The sequence below is a fragment of the Aedes aegypti genome, chromosome 2 (assembly GCF_002204515.2).
Source record: "Aedes aegypti strain LVP_AGWG chromosome 2, AaegL5.0 Primary Assembly, whole genome shotgun sequence".
NCBI lineage: Eukaryota > Metazoa > Arthropoda > Insecta > Diptera > Culicidae > Aedes > Aedes aegypti.
The window spans coordinates 102,751,804-102,767,406 of NC_035108.1; the positions used below are offsets into that span (position 1 = coordinate 102,751,804).

A 15,603-nucleotide genomic window follows, 5' to 3' on the forward strand; every position below is an offset into this window, starting at 1 on the left:
AATATCCAGTCCAGCCGTGTACTCTCTCTTGTGCACGGGAATGGACCGATGCACGAGTTCACTATCTGACGTTTGAGCGGTGCCGTGTTATTTACGTGACCATGGCAACAAGTGAATTCGACACCGCTCAAACGTCAAATTAGTGAACTCGTGCAGCGGTCCATAGCGTGTGAACCAGGGTTGGGAAAAAATCAAATTCACTCTACAGTAGCCAAACAAAGCCAATCACAGTCAGCGAAGCCAGTGAAACTCACGCCCATCGCTGCTGTAGGCAAAATGCCTTGAAAATTGCAAAACACCCGTTGCTAAGGGCAACCCAAAATTACTGTAGAAAAATGTTCTATTTCCCGCTGCATTTCCCGCATTAAAAGCCTTCAATGACACTCATGATTTAGAAAATTCGTGTACCCAACATAGGCTACTTGATGAGATTCGCGTTTTTGAACTACTGTACTGGGAGAGCCACGTGATTTTCGCGAAAATTCAAGCCTACTACTATTACCATTCCCAGTACTGGTATGAACACTGCGGGTATGTGCATTTGTATTGGCATTACAATGACCAACAGTGTCATTGTATAGGTAAAATCTGGTGCACTTCACTTTGTGCACCCGAGAGAGAAATTGCTCATGGCGCGATTTGCAAGAATCGTGTCAAAAATGGCCTTTTTCAGCGTTATGAAATTTATGAATGAACCCTTAGAAGAGAAAGGGACAACGCTATACTTGAGTATGAATATGTTGCATGAACCTTTCAGGTGTCGCACAATACATACTAGGCGTGATATTGCGGGGAAATTTGAAAATTTGGATTGCTTCGCGGAAATAACGCGCAGCGAGCAATCCCCGCATAGAACAAATGAACCAAAGCAAGCAGTGCTACTCAGTAGTAGGAGAGTAGATTGAATTTGATGACAGTAAACAGCATGACAATAGTTTCTTGATGCCGCTGCGTGAAAATTTAACTTCTTATCTTTCGTTTAAGTTACTGTTCCTTGAATGGGGTATGATGTGACGATCAGCAGATAAACCTAATCAATCCATGACTTTTCAAAGTCAAAGACGTAGAAAATAGACCTTGCAATTCGACGATGTGGTCCGGAACCGTTTTATTGATACATCATTGAAGTGCATAAGCGACCCGGGCTCTTTTGCTAGCTATGGAGAGTCGGATCACTCATTGAGCATTTTCTTCTACGATTCAGAAAGGAATACATAAATTTTCCATTCCTAATCTATCAATGTTGAGCCACTTGATTCATTCAAAAGCTCCGAATTAGAGAATCTGAATACACAGGTTCTCTAACTCAGAACACTGGCTATCTCTAATCAGAATTATCATATAAAGATCAACATAATCCATTTGGTGTCGCGGGCCAAACTGCCCGTTGACAGTGCATATACTGTGCTGTGTCCTAAACAAACGTAGTTCAATATTTGAGGTCGCGGGTGACTACGATTAATATGGTAGAAAATTTTCCAACAGATTACCCTGGATTTTCCAGGAATCAAAATTTTTCTTGCAACGCGTAATATTGATTTATTTTATTTTATTTTTCGTCTGCGACTTACAGACTTCTTCAGAAGTCGAGCACTCGACGCTGAAGAAGTCTGTAAGTCGCAGACGAAATAGGCCTATCTGTCAAGATAAGCAACACATATTAGAGTTTCAAGGTATTCGCTCGCCTTACTAGTGATTTTAGTATTTTATTTTTTGCAAAAAGTGAAGTGTTAAAGTTCAATTTGTAGTTTTAAACATACTCTAATAATCCCTCCCCTAAATTTAATATTAAAAGTGTAGTAAATCATTTTTGTTTATTGTCTACTTATTACCAACAACATTATTAAGAAAAATACAAAATTTGAAGATGCTACTTGCTTTAGTTTCTGAGATATACAGTATCAAAGGATTCTATACTATTACCCGGAATACCATTACCCGGAATGCAATTTACCGGAATACCACTTACTGGAATATACCATTACCCGGAAAAATCATTTACTGGAATGTACCATTTACCGGAATGCACCATTACCCGGAAAGCCAAATCTTCCATTTTCGACGACCTTTTTCAGTATATTTTACATGTAGACAATTTTTATTTTCTTTCAATGATGCTCAGCACAAAATGTGTCACGCTAACCATGGACATTCTCGATTCCCTCGGTTTCTATACTTTTCCAAAAGTCATCTTAAAACAGCTATGGGCCAAATATGTTTTTTTTCTTGCCGGGGTTACAAGTCAACTGGGACAAAGCTATTCTAGTAGCATTTCTACAGTTAATAGCTGAGAGCCTATGTCAATCGACCACTTTTGCATTAGTACATAGTTTGACAAGTTTGGAAGTACTCTAGCTCTGAAACGTCGTCAAATTTGCCAACTAAAAATAATTTTGAACCGGCGCTATTCAATTCTACCAACCTCAGCATGATCTTTCTAAATAGCTTCACTTTGTTTCAAAAAAACCCCTACCGAAGTGAATCAAAAGTGCCAAGAATAGGATCCGGCTCCCTATAGATCGAAAAACTATGTCTTCAAATTTAGGCTACTAAACTAAACATTACAGGCAAGGGTAAATATAATGAAAAGTATTATTTTCGTTATGTATATTTGATGTCAAATATTAACGAGGTCAATATAAATCGAAAAAATCGCCTAACGATTAAGGTTGGGTGCATTGTAGTAAATGGAACATCTCAGCATTTGAAAATGTTTGGATTTATGATGGTTTTCTTATTCCCTTCAAATCACAGTTTAGATCCAATTAATGTGGGGCAATGAGAGCGCAAGTCAGTCCAAAGCCGGGGTAAGGGATAGGTAATGGCCGTAATAGTCTATGCGGACCACTTGAACACCATCGGAAAGGATAAGAAGGGTTGGGGTAGGGTATAGGGAATGGAGAAGACTTGACACAGTAATGCGATTAATGCTGCAAAATGTAAATGTGCTGAAAGCAATTTAATCCTAGTAGTTTTAAGTATACCATCATTGGGGCTCGCTATTGCCTGTTGATGGATTCAAGTAAATAAATAAATAAAATAAATAAATAAATTTGAGTTTTGAAGTTTGATTTGACTTATTAAAATTCCAAATAGATCGGCCATTGTACAAGTAAGAAAGAATATGCTGATCGCTTTCTAGAAATTTTATAAACAACAAAATAACAACAATATGAGAGTGATGCTAAGGGCTGCTGATGGCACAATGCGACGCTTTAGGAGATTTTGATACTGAATGAACATTACTATACAGAGCGCAATTTAATCGATGGTGATAACTTTACAAACTTTATCTGTTTTTACACTGATTGACGATGCTGATTTACATAAAAATATTTTAAAAATAATTGATATTATTAGTTCATTTGTTTGTGTGATCTAAGTGTTAATAATGGAAAAATTTTACATACCCTTGATAATAATACTTCCCTGATCAGAAATATTATATTTTGAGCGCCCTTTTCGAAGCTATTCTATCCAGGTATCCATGTACTGCTTTCAATCCTGAAATTATTCTTATTGTGCATGCTCATGCATTATATTAGTGATGATCATAATCATGCAACAGATAAGAAGGAGAGAAAAAGAGAATATAGGAACAGTGATTAGTAATGAGTTAATTATGTAGTTTTGTTAGAATTATAAACAATTAAACAGCAGTAATGAATAACTTATAAAATTACTTTGCAGCATAGCTGAGCCTTTCGGAACGTAAGACCGATGTATAAAAATAATTTGTTTCGAAATTGTCCGCGTGGTCTTCTAGTGCCCCTATTAGATCAGAATCAGTCATAGACATACATATCGAATGCTCGCCATGACCCTATGACCAACATTTGTATATGTATAGACTTAGCTGATGTGGCTTTTCTAATAGGTAGTTCTTTCACTCATTGATTGTCTTCAAAACCTTGTCAAGTATAGAAAATTGATTTTATTTCATTTATTACTACATTAAAGCTACATTGTACTTATTAAGTATTAGGTATTATTTTATGTTTTTATCACTATTGATATTATCAAGGCCAGAATTCCCAGTGAGTGAAGAATTTTATAGTACTAGAACACCATAGAAGATCGCTTAACATTACCTAATCATGGAACGGCTTTTTGCTCTATTATTTTAGGTAGATGCTATTGATCTCCCTTTGCTCCTATCCGCAACCCGGTGCACGCGCCCTGTTGGTTTTCGAAAACCTCGTAGAAGATTACAAACCGTCAATGGCATTCCCAATTACTACCCCACATTGCACATTCAAGGGTCTGATTGGTTAGAATCCAATTTAAATATTGTATCAAAAAATAGGAAAAAAACACTCATCTTGCGAGGGAAGTTACATACAACAGTGCGGTTCTAATTTTAGCTTTAAGGCTCCTCCAAATCAACACGATTTTTTAAGCGACGTTGACAAAAAATCGACGCTATTTCGTTATTGAGTCGCTGCAAGCACTGTTATATGGAACCATCTAGATCGACCCGACGAAAATCGCTGCGAAATTGCGTCGCTGTGGTTAAGACACGCTCATCAAACTGTGCATGCAGCGCATGTGGATGTCGCTGTCACCGTAAAAAAATCGCCTTGATTTAGGGGAGCCTTTATGGTTTGAGGAAATCTAAAAAATCAAGACGAAACTAAGAGTGCCTGGTGATCAGTAGGGACACTATACGCCATTGTGACGTCCATCTCTGGATTCCGAAATATTGACCTCAATAGATCTACTTTTCCTTTGAATTAGCTTGATTGTGCTATTTTTCTACGAATGTCATAACTCTTAATGTCTGTACCCCGAATCCAATGCCAGGATGATATACAAGAAATAATAGTAACCCGTGATCGGTGGAACTCGAAAGAACCGCCAACTAAATAAAGAAGGGTGAGTATCAGATGACCCGAAATGGGTCATTCTAGAAAAAGGGATATACGGAGGATTTGCATTCGGTTGATTGACGTTTACCGAAACGACATTCGGTGAATTGACACTCGGCGAAAAGTAGCACAACTAATCGTGTTAAAAATTCTAATCATTGCTTATTAATTAACATTTGGACACTTGGAGAGCCGACGGTGAAATGTCAAAAGTAAAGTTACATAATTGTAACCAAATTTAGCCAGTTCAGCCAAGATAAGCTGCAAATATAAGTTGAAAGAACAGCTTTTTTTTAAAGAAGGGTGAATCATCTATGAAATGCAAATATATGAAGATGGTGCATATTGACATGATCATTATATTCCTCTTCGATGGAATCGAAGATTCCATTATCGTTAGTGAATATATTACAAGTCATAATACTAATCTGAATGACCGCGATACGGTTAAGAGGACGTTAATGAAAAAGGCAAGAAATATTCCGGTAAATGGTTCTTCCGGGTAATGGTTTTCCGGTAAATTGCATTCCCAGTAATGTCGGAGAACCCTATCAAAGTCAAAAATGGATGCAAAATTTACACTTTCCGGTGAAAATAACTATTTTTTTCAAGTTCATCAAGCAATTGGGTTGTTTAGTGATGAAAAATTCACAGTGTTTTGTAGCTTGATCGAAAGAGCATATTTGTCTGAGTGTAACACGTTATTATTGCGCTTTAATATCTTAATTTTGATATAGTAAATGATTAAAAAAGTTTCCATTCCGTCTACTCAATGACATTTCAATTTGCATAATGACAGCTCGTACCGAAATAAAATTTACCGAGGGGTGATTCAAACGCGATTTCCATACAAGACCTCAAAAAACTCTTCTATTTTGAGAATCCGTGTCGATATTAATTATTGGTGATCTAGTTTTGAAGATATTCCGATACTTTTTTTATATTAAACTTTGGGAGGGATTATTAGAGTATGTTTAAAAACTACAAATGAACTTTAACACTTCACTTTTTGCAAAAAAAAATAAAATACTAAAATCACTAAGGTGAGCAAATACCTTTAAACTCTAATATGAGTTGCTTATCTTGACAGATAGGCCTATTTCGTCTGCGACTTACAGACTTCTTCAGTGTCGAGTGCTCGACTTGAAGAGAACATCGCATGGATCTATTATTTATACTAGAACAAGTGTGTGGGTATGTTAGAACTAGATTCTACCTGTAATCGTATACAGGAGGTCATTTTTTAATTGTGTACCTAATCAAATGGAAGGATTGTCAAAATTACAAATTCCTGCTTGTTTTGGCAGGTGGTCAATCAATGTGTTTATGTATTGTGTGTGTGAAGGTTAGGTATAAGTCTAAACAGCCAAGAGTACCCATTTCCTTGATCTTTGTTTAGTAATTTATTGTGGTTTTGTTTGAAAATTTCTATGCTTTCCGATACGTCAAGCTTCCAAGGATTTGAAATATGTCGTAAGAGTTTGATATTTTTTGTGTTAAGGAAATGTTGTTCATTGTAAATATGTTCTGCAACTTTTGATTTGAAATGGTGTACATGTCCTTTTTCTGTGTCTTTGTGTGCTTTAGTAACTTCTGCTACGTGTTCTTTAAAACGTGTATTGAGAGTCCGTTTTGTTTGTCCTATGTAAATTTTATTGCAGTGGTCGCATGTAATTTGGTAAACGCCTGATTTATATAAACTGTCAATTGGGTCTTTTGTTGAACCTAGGAGAGTTTGGAGTTGGTTGTTTCTACTGGTAAAAACTAACTCGAAACCAAACTTTCGTAGGATTGGGCGTAGTTTTTTTGTTTCATCGTTGTAATTGACGGCTATATGTTTAGGTGTTGGTTGTTCTTATGTCAGAGTAGTAAGTGAACGTTTGTATTGTTCTCGTGTTCTTTTGTCGATGAGATGTTGTATTGTTTGTCTTGTGTAACCGTTTAATTGTCCTGTTTCAAAAATGTAGTTAAGTTCCTTTCTTCTACCAGTTTCACTGAGGGGGATTGTTAGCATTCGATGTATCATGTGATTGAAGGAAGACATTTTGTGTTGGTGTGAGTGATTTGATGTGTTTGGAATAATACGTTGAGTGTTAGTTGGTTTTCTATAGATTTCAAATGTAAGTGATGAGTGTTCCTTTACAATAAGTAAGTCCAAGAAAGGCAATTTGTTATCCTGTTCCACTTCGTAAGTAAATTCAATGTTTTTGTGAGCCTTATTAATTGTTTCTAAAGTTTGGGGTAAGATGTGTTTTTTAACTATGCTGAAAACATCATCAACGTAACGCCACCAGATTTCAGGGAGCTGGTTTTTATCTTCTAATCGTTTCTCTAAATTTGCCATAAAAATCTCACTTAAAAATGGAGAAAGAGGGTTTCCCATTGGGGCTCCATTTAACTGTTTATATGTTTCATCTCTAAAGGAAAAATAGTTTTCTTCCATGCAAAGTTTAGTTAATTTAGTGTATGTACGTACTTGTTTCATCCAATCTGTGCCTTCATATTGACTAAGTAGCCAATCTTCTAATAGGCTTATGGCCTCTTTAACAGGAATGCTAGGGAATAAAGATTTGACATCGAAAGAAACCAAAACTTCATCATCGGCTATTTTTAAATTTTCAATTACTTCTGTAAAATGTTTGAAATTTTTAACTGTTTTACTATGAAACTGTTTTGGAAAATTTTGGAATTTCTGGACTAAATACTTTGCAATCTTGTGGGTGGGTGATCCAATAGCTGAAACAATCTCACGCATTTCATTACCAGGTTTATGAACTTTAGGAAGTCCTTTAATTCTTGGTAATGAAGGGTTCGATTCTTTCAGAGAGTTTACAACATTACCCATATTCCGATGTTTCTTGGGGGACCGACATTCTTCATATAAAATGTCTTTGGCGGCCATTTTGTTTTTGGTCAATTTATCAAAAAAATAAAACGGAGTTTTGTTTGAGCTTTTGACCTTGACGCTTGCTCCTGCGGGGGCGGGTGACGAGGGCAGGATCAAACATGTCGCGGTCGAGGAACGAAAAGTTCCCCGATCGTTTAGTTGTGTTTGATCTTTTGAGTGTTTAGTAGTGCTTAGTAGTTTTTGATCTATTGATCGAGTTGCTTGCTCTTGCGTGGGCGAGTGATGAACACATGTTCGGGGTACAATGCGTTTATCGGATTCCGATTAGGCGCGATTATATCATGGATCGCATTACCAACCATTGGTGACTCCCAGATCTTTACCTTATCCCACTAACACAATATCCTTTCCATGACAACTGTGGAGATGCAGAGGTATACTCGGTCTCTAGTAACAACGGTTGTCTAACTAACATTCCTTCCCTTCCCCGATGACCGTAAGGACGTGGCCGGCGCCGTTATTGACTTTAAAAATTTGAGCTCTCGATTTGTGCACATTGAAGAATGGTAAGCTAATCCCAAGCCCCATTCATAAATTCCCTGTGCAACTTCGATTGTTCTGGTCAATCACGGAGTAGCAACTACGAATTGTACGGTCATCTATGATCATGCTCATGCTCATGTTCAATTTATCAAAAAAAATAAAACGTGTACTATACAATGTCAGATAATAAGGAGCTGCTCTGAAAAAATCATACAAATCGGTTCAGTGTTCTTGGAGAAATCTGGAAATTACGATATGAGGTTTTTCAGAATTTTCAAGATCTTTGTTTGTCCACTGTGGTACCAGAAACATAAATGGTCATTACTTAAAGACGGCTGCACCAAATTGCTTCATATTTTCACAACATACTCGCATTAATGTATCATTCCGAGGAGTGATAATCCGAATACGATAGAAATTCTGTAGCCTGAGCAGTGAATAAATTGTCACCCAACACGCAGCAACAAAGACATTGTCACCTCCTATTCTTGTTGCAACAATTTCATTCCGCAACATGAGTTTGTCATCACCTGAACAGAATATGACAAAGATCGATCACCACGTGCGCGGCGATTTTCTGGGCTTCGCTTTGCAATTTTCGAGAACTTTCTCCGTGTTGGTAAACATTTACACATTATCAAACAGCATCCATAAAACAAATTTGGTTTTGTGTTTAAAATAACTGATTAATCGCGAGTTGAAAAGGTTGCAACAATATTGCGCTCTGTGATTGTCATGACAATTCTGCTTTTAATTGTGTCCTTATCTGCAACAGTTGTGACAAACAGTTGTGAGCGAGCTTGATTTGTTGTTCGTTTTTCGTCTATTTTGATGATAGTTTGATTCACTGAGCCTGAGAAATTTACGTGAGTAATGGCTACGCGTCGGTCCCCCAAGAAATTTTGGAATATATTTGGATCTAGATGACCAACTATCAATATCGACACAGATTCTAAAACTAGAAGAGTTGTTTGAGAGCTTGTGGAAAAATGGTGCAAAAATATCGAGAAACAAAAAAGTTATCGCGATTTGAATATTTTTTTAGCGGTAAAAAATGAAGCTGCCGGTAGAGGGGTTAATGACCTTCATCTAAATACGTTCCCATAAAGTTTTTTACATAAGCATTCTGTTGTACTATTAAAATAATGTCATATCACTGATAGAAAAAATATTAAAAATTAAATAATTAAAAAAAAAAGAACATTGATAGTCAAGAACTTTTTTTCCCCGCATTTTCCAACACTTCTGTTTAGATAGAAATCAAGCTTGAAACTTCTTCAAACATAACCCGCTGATAAATCCTGCAACTTGGAAAGTTTCATCATTCTTCTTTTTTTCATTTGATTTTTTTACCGTGCATGCTTAAAATAAGTTTCATTCCGAAGCTCCGAATCTCGTTATTTTTAGTTGGCTTACAAGTTTTTGATTTATTCCGGACCAATTTTTTTCCCTTAGGGTAGCCATCTTAAGAATAGAGTGACCAGAAAACATGATTTTAGGAAATATGAGTTGAAGCGATTTTCAATCTGTTATTTTGAAACCAAAGGGAGTACATTCGTAGTTATGTTGTTTGTTTATTCATAACCACTACCACCACCATGAGTTTCGGAATAATGTTTTTCCAGTTAGTACCTTAGGAAACATCAATCGCAAAACAAAAATATGCTTGTTTGATTTCTTCGACAACAGTTAGTACCTAAATACTGGCAATTGAATTGTATTGCTATTTGCGTTTGTCGTGCAAATCTTGTCCAACTCAGCTTCAAATGCGGTAAAAAAATTGATCAAAGGATACTTAGAAACTGTGATCTTTATCACCGTCAACCTAGCAAAGAAAAACTATCTTTGACTTCGCCTTCTTTGTGAAAAATCTTACCGCATTTAGTGTTCCCGCATTTGATATTTGCATTTGAAAACGCACACAGCAATATATATGAGTAGAGTATTTCTCTGTCAGTGCTTCTGAAATTGATGGTATTGTTGAAAAACTATAAAAAGTGTGAGCACCATCAAATCAGTGATAAGTGAAGCTATGGATAATCGCGCTGTTATTTCTCTTTTTGAATTAAAATTAAATCGTATGGAGAATGTTGAAAACGCTTTCAAACATATTTGTACCAATTGTGAAATTGCAGAAGATGTTTACGATAACTTAAAAAATAAGTTATATAATTTGAAGTGTAAATTTGCAACAAAGTGGAAGGAAACTTATCATATTTTCAACGGTTTGTGCAAATCAGTGTACAGGTAATCAATTCCTCACTGGACGCTTTTAAGGATTACTCCTCCAGTTCTTCCAAACATTTTTCAAGAATTTTTACAAATAATATCTTCTGAAACTTATCAAAGGTGCCATATTACAGTCGACTCTTCACATCTCGATATCGAAGGGATCATCGACATAGGGAGAGATCGGAACATAGTATTTTTTTTAATTAACCCTCTAATACTCAAATTTTTATTTCTGATTTAAGTATTATTTTTCGTTATCTAAAATCGTTCTAAACATGTTTTGGGCATTTATTTATTTTTAATCGCAATTTTTTAAATTTTGGTTTTTGATTTTTAAAATTTTTATTTTTGAACATCCCTAGCTTTTTTCATTTTTTCTTGAAGCCTTTTTTAGTTGTTGATTTTTGGCAATAATAAAAATTTAAATTGTTACGGTATTTTTAAAAATATTAAATTTTTAATTGTTTTTCGGAGCGTACTTTATTTTCCGTGTAACTAACGGAAAAATAGGTTTGAAATTATTTTAATACCACCAGGCTCTTCGTTTGTGATAGGTTAATCGTAGAAAAATATAAAAGCTACGATTTTTTATATTACACGTTAAATGAAACCCAGGCATTTGTAGGTTATATAAGAATGCAATTTTTCAAACAATTTCTAAAAATACAAAAAAGTTTCAAAAGTCATAAAAAACTTTTCTTATATGCGTGTTATGAGTCAAGGTATAAGCCAAAAATAAAATCATTTTGATATCCGAGCTACGAAAAAATACACAAAATTCCAAAGTGTACCCCGTCTAAAGGCGGGGTTGGGCATTAGAGGGTTAAGGTACACACTAAGCTCTTACGGTGAATTTCACCGTAATCTCAACAGCTGAACTGTTCGGTGAAATAAAACACCGTAATTCCGTCGAAATTTTACGGATTACGGTGATTTTTACAGTAAAGTTACCGTACTCCGTTAATTTATTTCACCGAACTGTTCAGCTGTTGAGATTTTACAGGAATCCATAAAATAATTTAAGTGTGTACCGCGGGCAAGTGGGTAAATGGGGTAAGTGAACATAATTGGTATGTTTTACTGAATATATGAATTAACGGTTTAAACTCATGCGTACACCTTTGAGGCCATTGAGAACATTACGATAGGTAAGATATTTCTGGGATTTTTCAGCCATTATTGCATAATAGAGCGAAATATTGTTAACCTGTCAACTAGCACTCCGTAACAAGTTGGCGGAGTACAATCTTATTTTAATATTTTCAGCGGAAAAAGGTTGCGGAAAATATTTTTTTGTACTACTAAGTTCTACCCTCTGACAGTTTTAAACTGCAATAAAAAAAGTTTTAGAATTAATTCGACGTAGACCTAAAAATAACTAATTCGAAACACCGTCAATTTTCTAATCACATGGGGCAAGTGAAAAGTTTCGAGCACTCGATACTGAAGAAGTCTGTAAGTCGCAGACGAAATAGGCCTATCTGTCAAGATAAGCAACACATATTAGAGTTTAAAGGTATTTGCTCGCCTTACTAGTGCTTTTAGTATTTTATTTTTTGCAAAAAGTGAAGTGTTAAAGTTCAATTTGTAGTTTTAAAAGAGGTTGTCAAACATTACGATATTAATATGTCTACTTCAGGAAGCCAATTAGAAGGAAGACGTTGAATTAAAATTTCCAATATAAGAGAACGCACGGAAATCTCGTGGAATGTCTATGTAAAACTAGTTCATAACATAAAAATGGGGTTTAGTTCTATCCACATAAAAAAGATTTTAAATACTTCAATAAAGGAATCCGTTTGATTTCTCCCGAAAAGTTATCCGACGTCATTATCTGACTTTCTTAAAAAAAGTAATTCAGGTAACAATAATACAAATTTCTTTGTTCACATGTTACTCATGTTATTGTTCATTTGGGACGCCTTAACAAATGTTAAAGGTAATAGAAATCGTAAATATAACTGTTAGTTTTTGAATTTATTGTTCAAAACGATGAACTTGTGGGGCAAGTGTAAAGTAAAAATACCTTTTTCAAAAACTTTTTATAGTTTTTTTTTCTTTAATTTTACATAAAAATCAATTTCAGCATACTGCTTATATTAGGTGGGAGTTAAGCTAAAAAATATACACGACCTCATTTGTTTCAATTTAAAGTGTCTAGAATTTGAAGAATCTCAACTATGCGAATTCCATTACCCACTTGCCCCACGGTACCTCAATATGATTTCATACTCATCAGATCATTCTAACAGTCAACTATCGGTTTCAATGTTAAAACTTATTGATAAACAATGAAAAAATGATTTAAAAATATTAACTTTAATTTAATTTACGGTAAATTTAATTAAACTAATTTAGTAAAATTTAGCCAATTGACAACATTTTTTGTTCAAGCACTTTATATAAAAAGCTTTTTTTCGTAAAAAATAGTCGATCAAAGTCGTACGGGAAAGAAAATGTTAACGTCAGTAAAATAAATCAACCCTTAATCACACTTTCAACATTTACAATCTTCCCCAGTCCCCTTTGATACTATGACACTCGACTTACCTTTCGCTCCAACTCCATTGCCACAATCCTTCGCTGTTGCGACTCAATTCTGTTCTTCAGTGCCTCGATAATCTCCTTGCTATTTTGCGCAAAGGTGTTCACTTCAGTGCTAGCCTCGTCCGACGCCGTACCTTCTGTGGTGCACGAATCCGGAGAATCTGCCGGAGTGTACTTGCTATCCCCAGCACCAAACCGTGAAGCGGCCAACGTAACAGATCCCGCACTGCTGCCACGAATGCTTCTTCCCTCCAAAATGGCCTTCTCCCGTTCTAGTCGTACTATTGTATTTTTGGCTGAATTGAAATGAACCTTCAACTTATCCAACTCAACTTCACGCTCCTTGAGCTGTACCTTCAGCTTTTCGGCCATCTGCTGCCAACGCTTCTGTTTGTTCCACAAATCCAACTCGGCCGCATTCTTCGCGCGACGATTCTCATTGATGTTGATCTGCTTGCGCAGTTCATCCTTCGTGTCCAACAGCTCGGTCTCCAGTTGTTGCAGTTTCCGGGCAAGTTGCTCTTCTCTTGGAGTTGGAGTTCGATCCGGTTTCATCGAAATAACCGGTCGTTTTATGAGCTGGTTCTTTAGAGTTTTTACCAAATCACGTGATTGCTTCTCACGTTGTTGGATGCTCAATATCTGACGCTTCAGTGCTTCAATTTGCGTTTTGAGCACACGATTCGAAGCCTCGCTTCGATTCAAATCTGCGCTAAGCTGAGAAACTTGTTCAGCAGAATGTAGGGAAGTGTCGTTCATAAACTTTTGTTGATCGTCCTGAAAAAGCAATAGCATGAGATAGATTCCCCTTCGATCATAGACATCTAGAAAGACTTACGTGAAACTGACTCAAAGTCTCGGTCAGATCCTGTATGTGACGGTCCTTTTCCTCCAGCATTTCCTTCAGTTGTTCAATCTCCTGAGCGCTCGCTATGTTGTCGGTGAATTCTCTCAAATCCTCATGTTCTCTGGCAAGTCGCTCGTTCAGCGCCACAATTTCCGCTTCCTTTTCTCTCAAATTCTTCTCGGCGCGCTTCTCTCTCGCGATCATCTCCCTCAGATTCGTTTGGCCTTTCCGCAGTTCTTCACTTGCACTTTGAAGCTTGCTTTCCAGCTCTTTGATTCTCCTTTTCAGCTCCTCAATCTCCTCCTCGTTTTTCTGATCGGTCTCAAAAATGTTCTCGATGAGCTTGTCGGTGTATATCAATTCTGGCTTGTTGGCTTGCCTAGACTCCGCCTGTTGAGCTTCCCGGACTGCAGCAGCTGCTTCATGTTGTGCTTTGAGCTGAGTCAAATCAGTTAGCTGAATGCTTAAATTGTCGATTTCCTTCTGCTTGTCGTACACTTTCTGTTCCATTTCGTCAACAGTCTTCTTCAGAGCCCTGATCTGCGCAATGTTCTCGTCGTAGGTTTTTGAATGATCTTGACGTTCGTTTTTAAGCAGCTCCTGATACCGCGAAAGAGTGGTGTCTTTTTCTAGTAGAAGATTTTGTAGGGATCCAATCGTCGACTGAAATATAATGTAATATGTATCATGAAATCATAGTATAAAATCCCGCACAAATCTCACACTAAGAATGTTATCGTCTTGCTTCTCGTTGTTTGCCGCAGCATGTGCCTGTCTTCTCAGCTGTTCTTCCTTATCCTCCAAAGACCTTTCTAACAGCTTGATTCGTCCGTGGCACTCCGTTAGCCGACTTTCCGTCTCCAGAAGCAAAGCGCTGCGAGTTGAAGCCAACATCATGGCTTGCTTCAGCTGTGATTCCAGGGACTTTTGCAGTGCCACCGGAACGGATGTCGATGGTTGAGCTTCGTACAAGTCGTCTGTCATCTGTCCAGCATCTGAGGTTTTCCTCACTGACGAATGCTCAGAGGAATGCGTCGTCGCAGGTGGAGTAGCCTGACGAGGTTTCTCCGCTAGGCTGTCGTCGATGATCGGAATTGTGTTGATACATTTGTGACTGATTTCTGAAAGAGAAGAAAAGTTTGATTTCACTGTTCAAAGCTTGATAGGTATTCAAGAGCAAGTCTTACCAACGGTCACCTGAACTTCCTTGTCGAAAAATTTGTCTACCGGTTTGGTTGGCTTTGGTTTTCCGTTGAAGATCAGCTCGATGGTATCCCAATGCCTTGTAGTTTCAACGGAGGCCAGTTTCAAAGCAGAGTTTTCCTCCTGCAACTGCTCGATCTGTTCTTGAGACAGGACTAGTTGTTTAGTGAGATACTCGCATTGACTTTCGAACTTGATGAGCTGCAAATGTTAATTAAACAAAATTATATCCGAGAATATACCCATGATCTGGAAAATGAGTATCGGCTATGTTAACGTCACAATGATTCCCTTCTAACAATTTTTAGTATTTCTAGAGAAAGGAAGGAAATTTTGAAAGCGATTCGCCTACAAATTTATCCAACGATTTTTAAAGAAATAGGGAAAGTGTACCAGTTATGGCCTATTTGTAATTTCCATAGGGTCCACCCAGTTGTTACTACAAATGATCTACCAAAGATTCATACAGCAATTCTTCGATGTCCCGGATCGAAAGTGGACAACTCAAATCTATG

At 36.8% G+C, this 15,603-nt stretch overlaps 1 protein-coding gene across 1 annotated transcript in view; it reads right to left on the reverse strand.

Moving 5' to 3' along the window:
- The window catches only part of LOC5567088 (centrosomal protein of 290 kDa), a 50,110-nt gene that overhangs the window by 2,329 nt on the left and 32,178 nt on the right, over positions 1-15,603 (reverse strand). The window contains 4 exon segments of the mRNA XM_021841770.1: positions 13,042-13,815; positions 13,877-14,548; positions 14,609-15,006; positions 15,073-15,289. Coding sequence (XP_021697462.1) covers positions 13,042-13,815; positions 13,877-14,548; positions 14,609-15,006; positions 15,073-15,289 — 2,061 coding nt within the window.